The sequence below is a fragment of the Hyalella azteca genome, unplaced genomic scaffold, assembly GCF_000764305.2.
Source record: "Hyalella azteca isolate HAZT.00-mixed unplaced genomic scaffold, Hazt_2.0.2 contig11274, whole genome shotgun sequence".
Classification (NCBI taxonomy): Eukaryota; Metazoa; Arthropoda; class Malacostraca; order Amphipoda; family Hyalellidae; genus Hyalella; species Hyalella azteca.
In genome coordinates this window covers 308,810-322,769 of record NW_025941275.1, presented here as the reverse complement: position 1 = coordinate 322,769, position 13,960 = coordinate 308,810, and the positions used below count along the sequence as shown (strand labels likewise).

General features: G+C 42.0%; 1 protein-coding gene across 1 annotated transcript; it reads left to right on the top strand.

Moving 5' to 3' along the window:
• The first annotated feature begins 1,862 nt into the window (after positions 1-1,862).
• LOC108680641 lies at positions 1,863-12,910 on the top strand. The gene is made up of 4 exons (XM_018169514.2): positions 1,863-1,881; positions 5,994-6,821; positions 7,238-10,052; positions 10,564-12,910. Exons 2-4 carry the CDS (start codon positions 6,010-6,012, stop codon positions 12,379-12,381), a joined length of 5,445 nt encoding a protein of 1,814 aa, XP_018025003.1. The 5' UTR covers positions 1,863-1,881; positions 5,994-6,009; the 3' UTR covers positions 12,382-12,910.
• Positions 12,911-13,960: the final 1,050 nt, after the last annotated feature.

The window sequence follows — 13,960 nt, the reverse complement described above, 5'->3', positions numbered from 1 at the left end:
TCTTCGTAGAGTGCAATTTCTTAGACGGCTCCTAAAAAATAATGGCTGCTTTTAATTTCAAGTTTGTTTCGAGCAGAAAGTTTTTTCATTGTAAGTTCTTAGACTTGCAAAAGAGCTGCCAAATTTCAGAAGAGAAGTTAATTATTTAATTTCGTAGGCAACATGAGCAGGTTCGGGCTCAAACGGACGGGATTTAAGGGAGCAAAATTTAATTGTTCGCAAGTTGGGAGCTCCATTTAAATATACAAAACATGCAATTAATGCGTACAATGAGTGTGGTGTAAGAGGAATAAGAGTAAGAGTAAGAAAGTGCGGTATTAGAGAATTAGAGTGCTTTCTGTATAAAATTTTGGAAGATAAATGAGCTCGCGTATAATTTTGCAGGTGATTGTGTAGTATTATTACAAGAAGAAAATCTGAGAGTGATTTGCGCAAACAACAAATTATTTCTCGAATTCACATAAAATCGATTAAATTATATTTCTAATTAAAAATTTTCACATCCCTATTCTTTACCGGAGACTTATAAGCTTACTTCTTGAATTTTACAGCCAAGAACAAAATAAGCGAGCCCAGTGCCTCAGGCTCGGATCCTCAACCGGCAGTACGTAATAATTTGAATTGGCTTGGTTGGTGCTCTGAGTTTAGGTCGTGAAATATCGGTCTGTGCCTTGCCTTCGCGCAGTATGGTTCTATGAAACTTTTAGTATGTATAATGCGTTCGCAGAAGTTCTTACTTAGTGTTTAAATAACTTTGTTAATATTATTTAATTAATCAAACGAGCGAGGCACGTGGTGAAACTGGTTCATTGTAGGGTATTGAAGTCGTGGTCATGTGCGTAGGGTGCTCAATAGTTCCCGTTGACTTTCTTACTGGCCCATGGCTATGCTTGGAAGATTGTGTTAACATGTATACTCGAATTCAATCAGTCAAAAGCCGTTAGCGGGACAAAATAAAGTTAGTAAGATGTGTATTCCAATTCGTGCGAAGGACCTTTAACATGAAAATTGTACGGTAGCAACGTTAACTCTGGTAGCTGGTTAAGTCACGTTCAGAACATTCTTAATACGGAGGGCTAAGAATCAGTAAAATAAATAACTTCTTGAAATGTCATTGTCATTTACTAGATATCTTGATTACGTTGACCAGCCTGGGGCCATACTTTCAAAACTCGCTAAGTGAACGTAAGTACTTACGCTCTATTTTCTTGTCTAAGATTGGTGGATTTTGCTTTAAAGGTCGCCAATGATTGGCTGATGAACTTACGATCTCTTAACTTTTTTTGAAAGTATAGGCCCCGAGACATTACTACTACCACGTTGAATTTATTTTGACGATTAAATTGTTGAACTTGGAAGTGCCAACCATAGTTGTGCATGCGGCCCAACTACTTACAGGTATGGTCCACGCATTGCGACAACACTTCAGTAATCTTAACCAGCGCGTGGTGTTTTGCCTACTTCCACTTGTCACTGCGTGTCGTACCCATAGCTTCGTTGGAATTAATTGCAGAGTTAGTGTTGATATCTTCGACATATTGGGGCATAGGTGTACGGGGAAAGTGTTTGGACGTATTCTGCACGGTCTTGATTCAGGAGTAGGAGAACTAACTGCAGGGGAAGTTGCTAACTTTTGCCCGTGTCACAATTGGCGGGTTTTCCAGATTAGTATTAAACCTGTTGACTTCATTACTGATGATTCTGATAGGAAGTAACTAATTTCATGCAAATTATCAATGCCTCTTTTCCTCTGCAATAAATAATCAACCTTATGTATTGGTTCTTGCTTTGATAGCGTACTATCGCTTTATTCATTTTTTAGAGCCAAAAATATAGTTAAGCCCGTTACACATCCCATAGCCTGCGGGTCTTCAGAAAGAAGTGAGTAGATTTCTGGTTATAGTGACGACATAATTAATTTAATTGTTGTTAATGCCCACACTACGGTAAACGATCGCTTGAGTAGCTTTAGTAAAACTTCGATGGCTCAACTCGACGAATCGGTTATTTTCATGTATAACAGCTTTATTGGCTATTGCACTCCCGGCGTTGAAGCTTGATTAGTGCCCTAATAGGTCTACCGTATATTGCGGAATATGCCCGAATCGTCGATGCATTTGTCTGCAGATCACGACAGGAGCCGCACGAATAGGCGTGTGCACGAATTCTGATCTTCGTTGTAAAACTTGTGGAATTGTGAAATGAATTTCATAAATTTGTGAAATAAAATAATTAGACGCAATCGGATGTTCGTGATTTTTTATGCTACGTACATGGCGCGGTAGGGTTTTACCTACCGCGCCAGTATGCACTTCGTGGCATTGCTGTGGCGAGGCTTTGGTCTGCTGTGCGGCAGGCAGTGGCGAGGCAGTGGTCTGCTGTGTAGGCTGTGCGGCAGGCAGTGGCGAGGCAGTGGTCTGCTGTGTAGGCTGTGCGGCAGGCAGTGGTCTGCTGTGTAGGCTNGCGACAGGCTGTGGCGAGGCAGTGGTCTGCTGTGTTCGCTGTGCGACAGGCTGTGGCAAGGCAGTGGTCTGCTGTGTTCTGTGTGGTAGGCTGTGGCGAGGCAGTGGCCTGCTGTGTAGGCTGTGCGGCAGGCTGTGGCAAGGCAGTGGTCTGCTGTGTTCTGTGTGGTAGGCTGTGGTAAGGTAGTTACTTGATGTTCGTTTTCAGTCGTCAATCGATCTTCAGAATAACCGATTTTCGCTAGGAAATATTTGAGGTCATTGAATTTGTTTTAAACAAAAGTGTTGGGCTAGAATCGCGCCCACGAAGACGGGTCTCGTTTATCCGCCTTATCCTCAACAAAGTTGTGCTGGAAATGAAGACTATCGCTGGCAGCAATACCATAAAAATTTTGTTTTTAGAGCATTATAAAAGGAAGGTCTGGATAGTAAAATAAGCGAGGTCTCGCAGTGTGAAAAGTTGATTATATATCAATACTGTGCAGTAAAGTGTTTGTGCCTTGTTCACCCATTGTCCATACATTGAAATGACGAAATTTAGAGTTAACATTGTGGAGAGTAGAACTGTGTTTTTGCAATTACCGTGCGTTACGAAAAGTTTTCAATGAAATGCTAAGTAGGAAGGAAATGAATTGGTTGAGTTTTTATTCGCTTGTTGACACTCGTTTAGATTTTTTGTTGTAGTATGCGAATTTTTATAACAGTTTGCGGCAGAATTCAGCAGCATGTCGGATAATAATTTAATTTCATTTTTGCATTACAGTGGCTGCTTATCGAGGTCAGGAGAACAAGAACTATTTTAATGCAAATGCTGCTGAATTCTGCCTCAAATCACGCCCGCCTCATGTCACTGGAGACATGCTACGTTTCTTTGACCAAAAGTCAGCAAATTTCAACTTGAGAAACCCTCTTGGGCTTCAGTACAATCACGAAGCTCGCTATGTGACGCAACAAACTAATTGGATTTCCAACCGAAACCCATGGAACTTGAACCATGTTTCGCCACACGGCTTAGATTGGCAGCAAAATGTTCCAATGTATCGTAACGCAAATTACCCAACAAGGTTTGGACAGGATGGTAAGCCAAGCCTTTTCGGAATGCATCCATTAGACCATAGTAATGAAAAAAATCAATCAAAGCAGTTCAATTTCAATCAGAATAAAGCGGGGAAATTCACTGGTAACCAGTTCCCGGTACTGGACGTGTCAGACAGCGACAAGGCAAGGGAAATGTCGTTTCTGTATAAATGGACGTTTGAAAACCCAATCTCGACCATGTCGCCTCTCGTCCAGTCCCGAGCACTTCACCAGCCCAACGCTAATCGCGATACGACTGTCCCGGCCTTCTCTAATGAGCCTAGTCTCTATTTCGCCGGCCAAACCGACATCAGGAGTCGACCGTCGTTTAGTAACCAGACTACTTTCAACACTCAGCAGCAGAAGCCGCAAACGCATCAAAACAAGACCAATGATAACTGTTCCTCGATCATATCACTGGATCGTCAAACAAGCAGAAAACCTCGTGTTGATGCACCTCTTCAATCTTCCATAAAAGCTCCTCATGGTGAAGAATCTTTCTCGGAAACTCATGAGGACTTGAAGGCTGTCATTGTCCACTTCATAGGAAGCGATACCCAAGCCAGGAACGCGGAGAAAAATTTTTCCATAGTGTGCAAAGATGGTGTTGTGCAGGCTAATCGTGACGTACTCACAACTAATAGCAGTGTTTTCTTCAACAGCATCAAGAAAGATTCAAATACTCTGACCCTGGAACACGTTGAAGCCCATTCTATGAAGTTAATAGTATCTCTGATTACTACAGGGAGAGTAGTGGTTCTTCAAAAACGGCTGAAATCCTTCATGAAGAAAGTCGGCTCTTTCAAAATCTTGGGAGTTTTTTCATCTGAAGAGATCGAAAGAGAATATTTCGAATTTTCAGACTTAAGCACAACAAATTTGAGTGAGCAAGATATCTCCATTGATACTTTTAAGGTTGATATTCCTCAGCCTCTCGGACTAGAGGCGAAAGTGCGATGCCTGGTGTGTAGAAACGTCCTTCTCAAAACTACGTTTCATGGGCACTTTGAAGAATACCATGCTGTCCTTCAAGAAAATTTGACATGTTGTAATTCAATTTTTTCAACTCGCTACGATTTTATAACTCACGAAAAAATGTCGTGCCGTAAGTTGAGTAACCATCAAACAGATTTTCCCGACACATCCGGCATTTCTATGAATTTGAAGGCTGAAAGGTCGGGCATTAATTCTCACTCCACTCCAATAAAGCACATGGAAGAGCGGGGCGGCTTCACTTCGCACGCGTGATCAGGATTTCAAAAAGCAAACTCTCTTTCCAATGGCCGCCCAACTTTATATAATAAGAAATAAAATAGATGTCCAATATATTAGAAGCTATATATTAAGTTTCGCATTGTGATTTGCAAGTCTTAAGCTAACGCCCTAAGTAATGATGCATTTTTCCTGCATGATATAAATTTAAATCGATTACCGTTATTTAATTTTAAGGTCAGAACTCTGAAGACTGATCTGAAATCCTGATAGTGAGTGTAGAAGTCTTAATTAGAATAAAATTATCTGCAATGATTTGCGAAAAAAAGTTTCATCCTTATGGTCTCTTTGCGAGGCGAATTTCCCGTCATTTGAAACTTGAATATTCCTTCCGGAATCGTTTGCCAGAGAGCGACGACACGCGATATAGAGGAAGGGATTTGACTTTTTTACAAAAGCATTTTAAAGGGTGCGAGAAAGAAGATATAATTTTGTAATGGGTAATTTGTGCAGGGTAGAGTTCTCCCCTGGATAGTTCCTGAACATAAATTTTTCTATTGTGGACGTTAAAAATTTCTATACATGAGCAAATTTGCAACTTATGTTTAGCAAGGAAACGTGCCCCAGAAGTTTGGATTTTACCGCTTTTCCACCATCCAATTATTAAAATTGCATTTGAATTTAGCATGTAAACCTGAATTATTTGAAATTTATGAATGTAGAACTGCATGAAAATGCCAAGAAACCCTGTCTGGAATTCAGCGTACCTATGTCATGTGAATGATGCATATACATGTGTAATTTTAACTTGTTATGGATAGCGGGTGAACGTCGGTAGGATTCCTAACTGGCAGCTGTTGGCAGTGTGTAGGGGATAATTAGTTTCCTGGGCCTAGGGTTGCTCGCTAACTTCAGTTGAACGACTGACGGTTGAGGCATGTCTTCTCGGCCTTTTCCGTTAGACTTGTCAGCATTATGTTCGAAGAGCAACATTTGTTTTTTGGTCAGTCAGAAGGTACCATCGCTTTATTAGTTAAGTATTATTATGAATTAAAGGTCAAGTTGAACTCGATAAATATTGCGAGAGAAAAGCTGTACTTCTCGGTATGTGTAGCTGAGGAAACGTTGAATCGACTAAATTTCTTGGACTAGATTTCTATTTCTATTGAGAATTCCTCTGAATTGAAGATGAAAAAGTCTTGATGGAGATTATAGTTGAACCCAGATGCTTTTTCTTGACAGATTGACGTTAGTAATAATGTCGGTGCATGGTTCTGGAGGTCGCAGGACGGTATTGGGATCTTGCAATAGACCCACATACGCTTCCATCTTGTCCAGACAGAGTGGGAAATTTGACGATAGTCGTTTCGAACCTCAACTCTTTAGCTCAAACAAATTTGTAGAACCTTCCGAACTGTGTTCTGATGCTAACACTGACTTTGGGAAAAGAAAAGATGCTCCTCAAGAACATACGAATGCGAAGAACGTTCCCTCGAAAACTGAATCTTCTGTAAACGAATGTACGTATACAAACAGGAGTGCCACTGAAGACACAGCGGCTGGAATCCGTAACTCAGCGCTGTCTACGGATGGTGGAACAAAAAATTCAAACAAAAGGAATGGAGATGGTTGTCGAACCAAAGATTTCGAAGCTGTCGTTTCTGAAGAAAATGAAGCTAATCTGCGGGATATACACAGCACATCTCAGGAAACCGGTGAGAAGAAAATGAAGCTGGATCTCGGCGAAGAACTCGACAATCGCCAGATGAAATCGGATGCAGAAATCGAAGTTGATATTGATTCCAGACTTGGCAAAATAGAACCCGATCTAAAGCAAAACGTTGTGAACAAAGTTAGTGTGAATGATAAAACTGAACCTCCTACGAATATCGGTAGAGCGAAGGAAAACCTACAAGATGACAAAATCGAAGAAAGCAGACGAGGTCAGATCGTTGACAACGATGGCTGGCAGCAGACTCGCAAGAATAGCGCCAGGCGACACAAGAACGATGGCCGAACACAGTATTCGAAGTCCGGTGACAACCGTATGGAGGCTTCACAGCCAAACAGGTATTTTTCATTCCGTGACGTCTGTTCTAACTTTATGCTTCTTTTTAGCCAGTTCTTTTCAGTGATGAATTAATAGAATTTCTTTTTCTGTTCCATAATATATTGATAGTGGTTGAGCATATCGTTTTCACATAAAATGTTATCCTGCCACAAGAAGGTACCCTTTGAGAAGCAACTGGGTGCATCGATTTGAAACTTTATACTTAGGTGCGTTTATTTACAAGATGCGAGCGAAAATATTGACATCCCAGTTGAAATACAATATATTTGAATCCTATTAATTTCTTCAATATTGCAAAAATTCATGAAATGAATTTGAATTGAATGCAGGGTAGATATTAATGTTATTTCAAAGATTGACTCCACTCTACTTGTTTCATCACTATAATGTATTTTCGTTGCCTTTTCGCTCGAAGGGGAGGTTATCAAGATGCTCGTGGGTACTCGCGCAATGACGCTCAACGCTACGGTTACAGAGGCCGTGGTGTGCGCGGTGACGCTCGACGACAGACCACGGTCTTCTACCCCTCTAACAGAGGCACTAGCAGACAAAACAGAGGACAGAATGTATCAGGAGGGAGGTCGTTTAACGAAAGGGATTTTCTTTCCAAAGACCGTTCGATGGAAAAAGGTCAGGTTCGTGCAACAAAAACGAACGTTTCTCCGAAACCTGATTCACCACCTGTCGTATATTCGAAGGAAGTGGTTGCTTGGGACAAGACAGCGTGTAGACAAGAGGTACAAAATACACCCACTATCACTGCTGCTGCAACCATTATCAGAAGACCAGACCTAACTCCACCTCCACCGCCATCAAGCGGGACGTATTCTTACAGGGATGTGCTGGCTAAAGGACTCAAATCTCCAATAACATCGGCTGGTAACTCTTCAGGAGTACGAAACACGGGGATAGTGTATTCCGTCTCCCCCCTGCCTTGTCGAATTGGAAAAGATACCAACGAGTCCACAATGAGCGCAAAAGAAAGTGAAACCGCGAAAGAAAATCAAACTTCATATTCGCCTCATGACTCTTTTCCGAATGAAACAGAGAGCAATTTTGAACACGTAGGCACGAATGAACTCGAAAATGCGGAGGACAGAAATCGTGATCATAATTCAAAGCACTACTACGGTGACGATCTTTACCTTGCGAGCATTACTGAAGAATGTGGGACTGGTTCGAAATCATTTAATGAATCATTCGTTGAGACCGAAGTTGCTACTAAGTTTGCTACGCACGAAAAAGACATCCAAAATATGGATGTCTTTTTCGGTGATAGGAGCAAAAACTACTCGAGCGAGAAGACACCTGTGAACGAGCCTAGTATATCACCAACGCATCAAGAATACCCCAGGGAGAAAAAATCTGAAAAAGAACTTGAACCAAACACTGCCAGCTCGCATGAATTATTTCAAACGTTGCCAGGTGATTTGAGGGGGCAATCGAGTCGTAAAGAAGCGGCTGTAATTACGGCAAGAGTTGATGTAATGTGCGTCAGATCTGCCGGTACGTCTGAGAAACCAAGTGACTCTGAATTTTCGGTGCAGGATTGGAACGGAAAAAATCAGTTCAATGATGCAACACATGCATGGGCTATCGGCGGTAAGTCAACTGATGAAGTGAACAACAATTCAATCCATCTTAATTTGATGAAAAAATCTGGGGGTGACGAATCGCCTTCAGTACACATCAAATTTAAGGCCAATGCCGAAATCACGGATGACGTCACAAATGTTCGTGAAGACATAATGAAGATGTGTCCTCCGCAAGATAGCCCTCAGCTTCTGTGCTCGGAAACGGACAACGGCCTCACTGTCAGGGCTGAAACTTCAGCTCCACCGCCCACGCCAACCAGATCGGCAGGTCTAGAAGTAGACAGCTTGCAGGAAGGACTGTCTCGCCAGTCGTATAACGTGATTGCCTCTGTGGCAAAAGAGCTGGAAAGCCATGCTATGAAGTGGCAGGAAACTGGCGCGATAGAAAGTGAAACTCTCTCTGCATTCTCTACAGTTGCCACTAGCAGGCATAACGTCTCAAATGACTACTTGATGGAAGGAAATGTCGATACGGGAACATCCTCAGATTACGTGAAGTTTGAATCTCCTCAAGGAAAAAAAATTGTGCAACCGAATGACCTCTCGCAAGAGCGCTACAGTTCTGATCGGTACAGTAGCGAGCGTAGTGTAAAATCGACAACCGAGAACGTGACGGAAATAGAGACGGCCAAAATTGAAACGCAAGAGGAGAGCCCAACAGTAGGTTCTTTCGAGCACAAACCTGTCTTCCATCATGATCCGAATAACCAAGAAGAAGTTACTGCATTTGAAGTTCAGCCTGCGAGAAATGCAATTGTATTTTTTCCAGACGAATCACAGAGCTGGATGGTTACAACAGGAGGCCAGGCATTACCCCAAGCTTTACCTCAGCGAAGTGGGTTTGAGCTTCGCCGCAGAAATGAAACGCCAGCGCGCTGTATGCAAGAATTCGCAATACAGGAAATGGCGCGCCAGAATGATAAAGAGACAATCGCCTCGAAAGAAGAACCGAAAGCAAATTTTGAGGAGCCACTTGGAACAGACTCGACCATAAAACGATCTGAATCTGAGCCGATGCCACCTTGGCCTGTTGTGAGCAGCTGCACGAGCTCAGTTACGTACTCGAGCGCAACAGATTTGGTAGCCTCGCCACTTTCGGAAAAAGTTGGTCATTCAGTGGTATCAACAAGTGCTTCAGCAACAAACACTTCTGCCATCTGGTCCGAACTTGGCCAGTCCACTGAGCCAAATCCCACCAGCCTGGATCGTGACCAGCCTGAAGCTTCCCTAAAAATGATTTTGGAAAACGAGGCAACCACTATCCTCAAAACGACAAACTCTTACTGCACCAGAGGCGACCATCAATCAGAAACCGTGCCTTCAGCCAATTCCAACGAATCGATGGTTGCCGCAGCCTCAACTCCTTTCATGTCCTCAATTGTACCCACAGTACCGGAAATGACTATGATTACAGAAAGTACACAAGCTATTTTGGTACAGAATGATCTTTCAGAAAGTCGAAATATACCTTTAAAAATGAAAATTGAGTCATCTAGAACTTCCAATTTGGCTGAACTGGACTCCTCAAAGCCTGCTCAGATCTGTGTGCCTGTCGTTCAACCTTCCGTTGAGTCGCGCCAAAATCACAATTCATTTGTGATGCCGACTAATGCTGCGCACACTCCTCCTACAAAGGTAATTAGTATGCCTGATGTTGATACTGATATCGACCTTACAAATGATTTTGAAAGGTATATTATCCTTTTTTGAGCTTATTAAATCCAAAATAGTTGTCATGGTCAAAGTGAATGCTGTTATTTTTACCCAATGAATTGCTCACAGGGAAAGTGATAGATCGGACTTGCTGCTTTCAACGAAAAGTACCTTGCATGCGGCAAATCGTTCAAAAATTCAGTACATGATGACACTTGTGCAAGATTTAATTGTTCATGAACTGAATTTTTTAAATCCAGGATTGAATTGCTCAATTAAATCTTGAACATCGTTGAAGAGTTAAAAAGCATAAAAAGTTTTTACAGCGGGAAGAATATTTCGTTATCTCCTTCGGTTATACAATAGTGTTCGCAAAAAATTGTTAAAATATTAGATTTTAGATGAATTTAAAAAATTGATTTTTGAGGATTTTCTTGATTTGGCTGCCCTACTGATAGTGATGTCATCATATTTAAAATCTGTCCTATTTCAGATAAACGCGCCGGCGTTTGTTAAAATGGACGCAACTGCTCTTTCGAAGGTGCCGCCACCAGTCAATCTTCCACTGCAGCTACCTAACTACGTTCAGTCTCATCCTCCCCCAACCGCTCTTCAGTACCCACATCCCTATGATCCTCGTTGGTCTAGGAACTACCCTCTAGAAATGAATCAAACCGAATGGCTAAATATTAACAGATATCCAAATCCAGATAGAGATTTCAGTCGTCCTCCCCCTCCTCTGCCTCCCATGCACCCTGTTCCTCAAAGCATGAATTTTTTCAACTATCCTTCGCCCATGCAAGCTCATAAAGATAACCTGTTCCCCAATTACAATTACCCAACTTCGCCTTTCCAAGCAGCTGGTTATAGACTTCAACCTCTACCGGCATTCGTGCAACGTCCACCCCCGCCCTTGCCATCTGAATTTAATTCTGGACTGTACAATAGAACTTTGGAAACTCGTAACTCCTTGCCGCATCGTTTTTCTGCAGATTTCAGGGGTCAAAATCAGTTGGTCATGTCCCAAAAGCCGTATGAGGGTAACCACGGACGCTTCTCGTCGCCATTAAATCAGAACTATCGCGACGACTCAAATTACAATAATCCTCCGAACTACCGAGCATCGACGGGTGTAGCAAATCAATCCGAACATCGCATGCCGTCGCAGCGCAATATGAATCGTTCTAATCAGCCTCAGGACACAACGCTGGGTGATTTTCTCCCCAGAAGCTTGGATTCTTCCAAACCAGAGAAGATCACTAATGAAGTGGGGCTCCAGTTTCCGTGGAAAAAGACTAACGAAAGGAAAAATTACGGCTATGGCAGAAAGAATTACAAGGTTGACCACAAGGAGGAAAATTATACTCATTTGATGAATCAAGAGATGATAAAGGATCAAGATCGATGCGGAGATTCACGTAGAAAAAATGTTGTGAAAGGAACCTGTAATCTCCATGAAGAGCTACCCGGTAAAAATAAACAAGCAATACACGAAGTTAAAAATGTACTGGGTCTCAACGAGGCGGAAAAGCTCGAAGTGGACAGGGAATTGTACGGTGGTGTTCCTCGTGGTTATCACGATAGGTACAGTTTCTCCATGCAACACCAACAGAATGATGACGTCTTGATGAATCACATGATGCCGAGTATGATGCCTCCCGTAGAACTTAACACAAGCCCAATGGTTAATGCCTATGGCGACATTGATGGAAAGGAACACGCGGTAGAGAGGCTAGTTTCAGGTACACTAGTTTCTGATTATTCTAACTCAGATAGGATGACATGTGACGAGTCTCAGCTGAGCCACGTTAGTGCCTTGGCGTGTGATAACATTCAAGATTTTTGCACTGGGGGCTGGAAGTACTACAATGACGCCATATCCTCGCCTTCTGGATTACGCATTCATCAGAGCACCTATGTGCCTTACGTGAATCCATGCGGCCCCGTCCCGCCTGCTTATCTCTCGACGGATGTAAGGGCCAGGGTCCAGTGGCTAGGCTTCCCTAAAGCCCATGAGGCGTACTCGGCCAGGATCAATTCGCAACGTTCGCTGCGTATGGACGTCACCGTGGTTTGCAGTAAAGGCAGTGCCGTTTGCTGCAACAGTGAAATTCTAGGGAATTGCAGCAACTACTTCTATGAACGGCTCGTTGGACGCAGTGAGGAGTACATCACTATCTTCGTGAACATTCCATCAAAGATTATGAAACACTTTCTGCAAATGATGTCATGCGGAGAGGCATTCGTACCAATGAATGATGTCAACGACGTCATTTTGAGAGCACCTGTTTATCTGAATTTGAACCTGTAAACTTCTTATTTTTGACATGATAACCTTCAGTTTGGGTTCATATGAAACAAGGAGTAAACTAAGCAATAATTCAAGAAGAGAACCTTATTTATCTTTCTTCCTCCCTATTAACCTGTCTAACAATACTTAAATTATCAAGTATTTAAAGGTTAAAAAAGAAAAGTATTTAGTGCAATAGAAGGCGTTCGGGCTCGGAAGCTCTGAGTCGGTGCATTTCATCGAGGTTTAGTTCACATAAATAACGATGAAATTTAGTAAGAAATTGCTCTTTGTATTAATTCTTCCTTGCCTTGCTTCTTCATGACCTTGAGTGTTTTCGTTCGATTTGTATGTTCGTAGATTAGAGTTTGAAGTTCTGCTTTTGTGAATACGCTACGTTAAAACTCAAATCTTAGAAGTTGTTGACTCTCTTTAGCTCATATCTTGATGAGTGGCTTTGAGCGAATTTCAAGGTTAGCTAATACGTGTCTATGTACTGTAAACCAGTATTAGGAAAGTCATCATCAATAAAGCTTGGAGAGTGAATCAATTTTTCTTTTATGTCCCATCAAACGTATAATCCTTATTTTCACGCCTTTGCGAAGGCCTGAATACTGGTGATCAATTCTATTATAGTCACAGAAAAGAGTTCAAGTTAACGCGCAATCGAAACGCTCTCCTGTGGACTGGAGGAAAACCTGCCTGAAACGATGGAGTTTTGCTTGGTCATTCCTTCAAGCTAAGAGAATATTTTGCTCTCTACGATGTACACTGTACAGGCAGACCATACTATGAAGCGGTATCTATTTTTTTCTGCCCTTGAACTAAGGTTCGGGTACCATCAGTCTCTCATGACCTTCGATCCTTCTTGCAATTGGCGGTAATCCTTCAATCGATGAGCCTCTGTTACCTGATCGGTAGAGTAGACCCCCACAATGCTGTATTTATCGGGTTAATTGAGTTCAGAGATCCTTCATCGGATTAAAATCCGCTTGTTAGGTTAGTTGCACTCGTATTTTTTAGTTCATCAAAATATCGTGCGCTGCGACACGTCCTAAAGGCGTACCGATCCTAACAGGAATCTAAATACGATGGGATTCCACGGCTAGAAGCTGAGGAATTCGAATTGCCTATTGCTCAAATTATCTTTGATGTGAATTTTCTACATTAGTGCGCGAATAACTAAATGCAATTGTCGAAACGGTGGATATATATGAATTTTTAGCTATACAGGTGGTTATTCTTAGTGGCAATAAAAAATGGCGATGGTAACTACTATTTAGATGTGAATAGAAGTGTTACTACTTGGGCTATTGATGGACCAAAGCCTGTCTTCTAAGACGTTGGAGTTTTTTAAGTCAGCATTAATGGTGAAAGAGGACGCGTAAGTTCTCGTGAAATGCGAGGAATTCCTTTGATATATATACAAGTCGTGTGAGAATGACGGATAATATCCTTGCATAAACATTCTGATTTGTTATGCCGGAAGGAAAATACGAACTGCGATCGCTATGTCGTACTTCTTAAGGCAAAATAAATTTGCTCCAAAAGGCTCTGGTGCGAAGAATGTTTCTTTTAAAAACGGTTGAGAACCGCTGGC

Coding starts and splice junctions, on each gene's coding strand:
- LOC108680641 (XM_018169514.2), top strand. CDS start 6,010: ATGTCGGTGCATGGTTCTGGAGGTCGCAGGACGGTATTGGGATCTTGC. Junction 6,822..7,237: donor GAGGCTTCACAGCCAAACAG/GTATTTTTCATT, acceptor TTTCGCTCGAAG/GGGAGGTTATCAAGATGCTC. Junction 10,053..10,563: donor CGCACACTCCTCCTACAAAG/GTAATTAGTATG, acceptor GTCCTATTTCAG/ATAAACGCGCCGGCGTTTGT.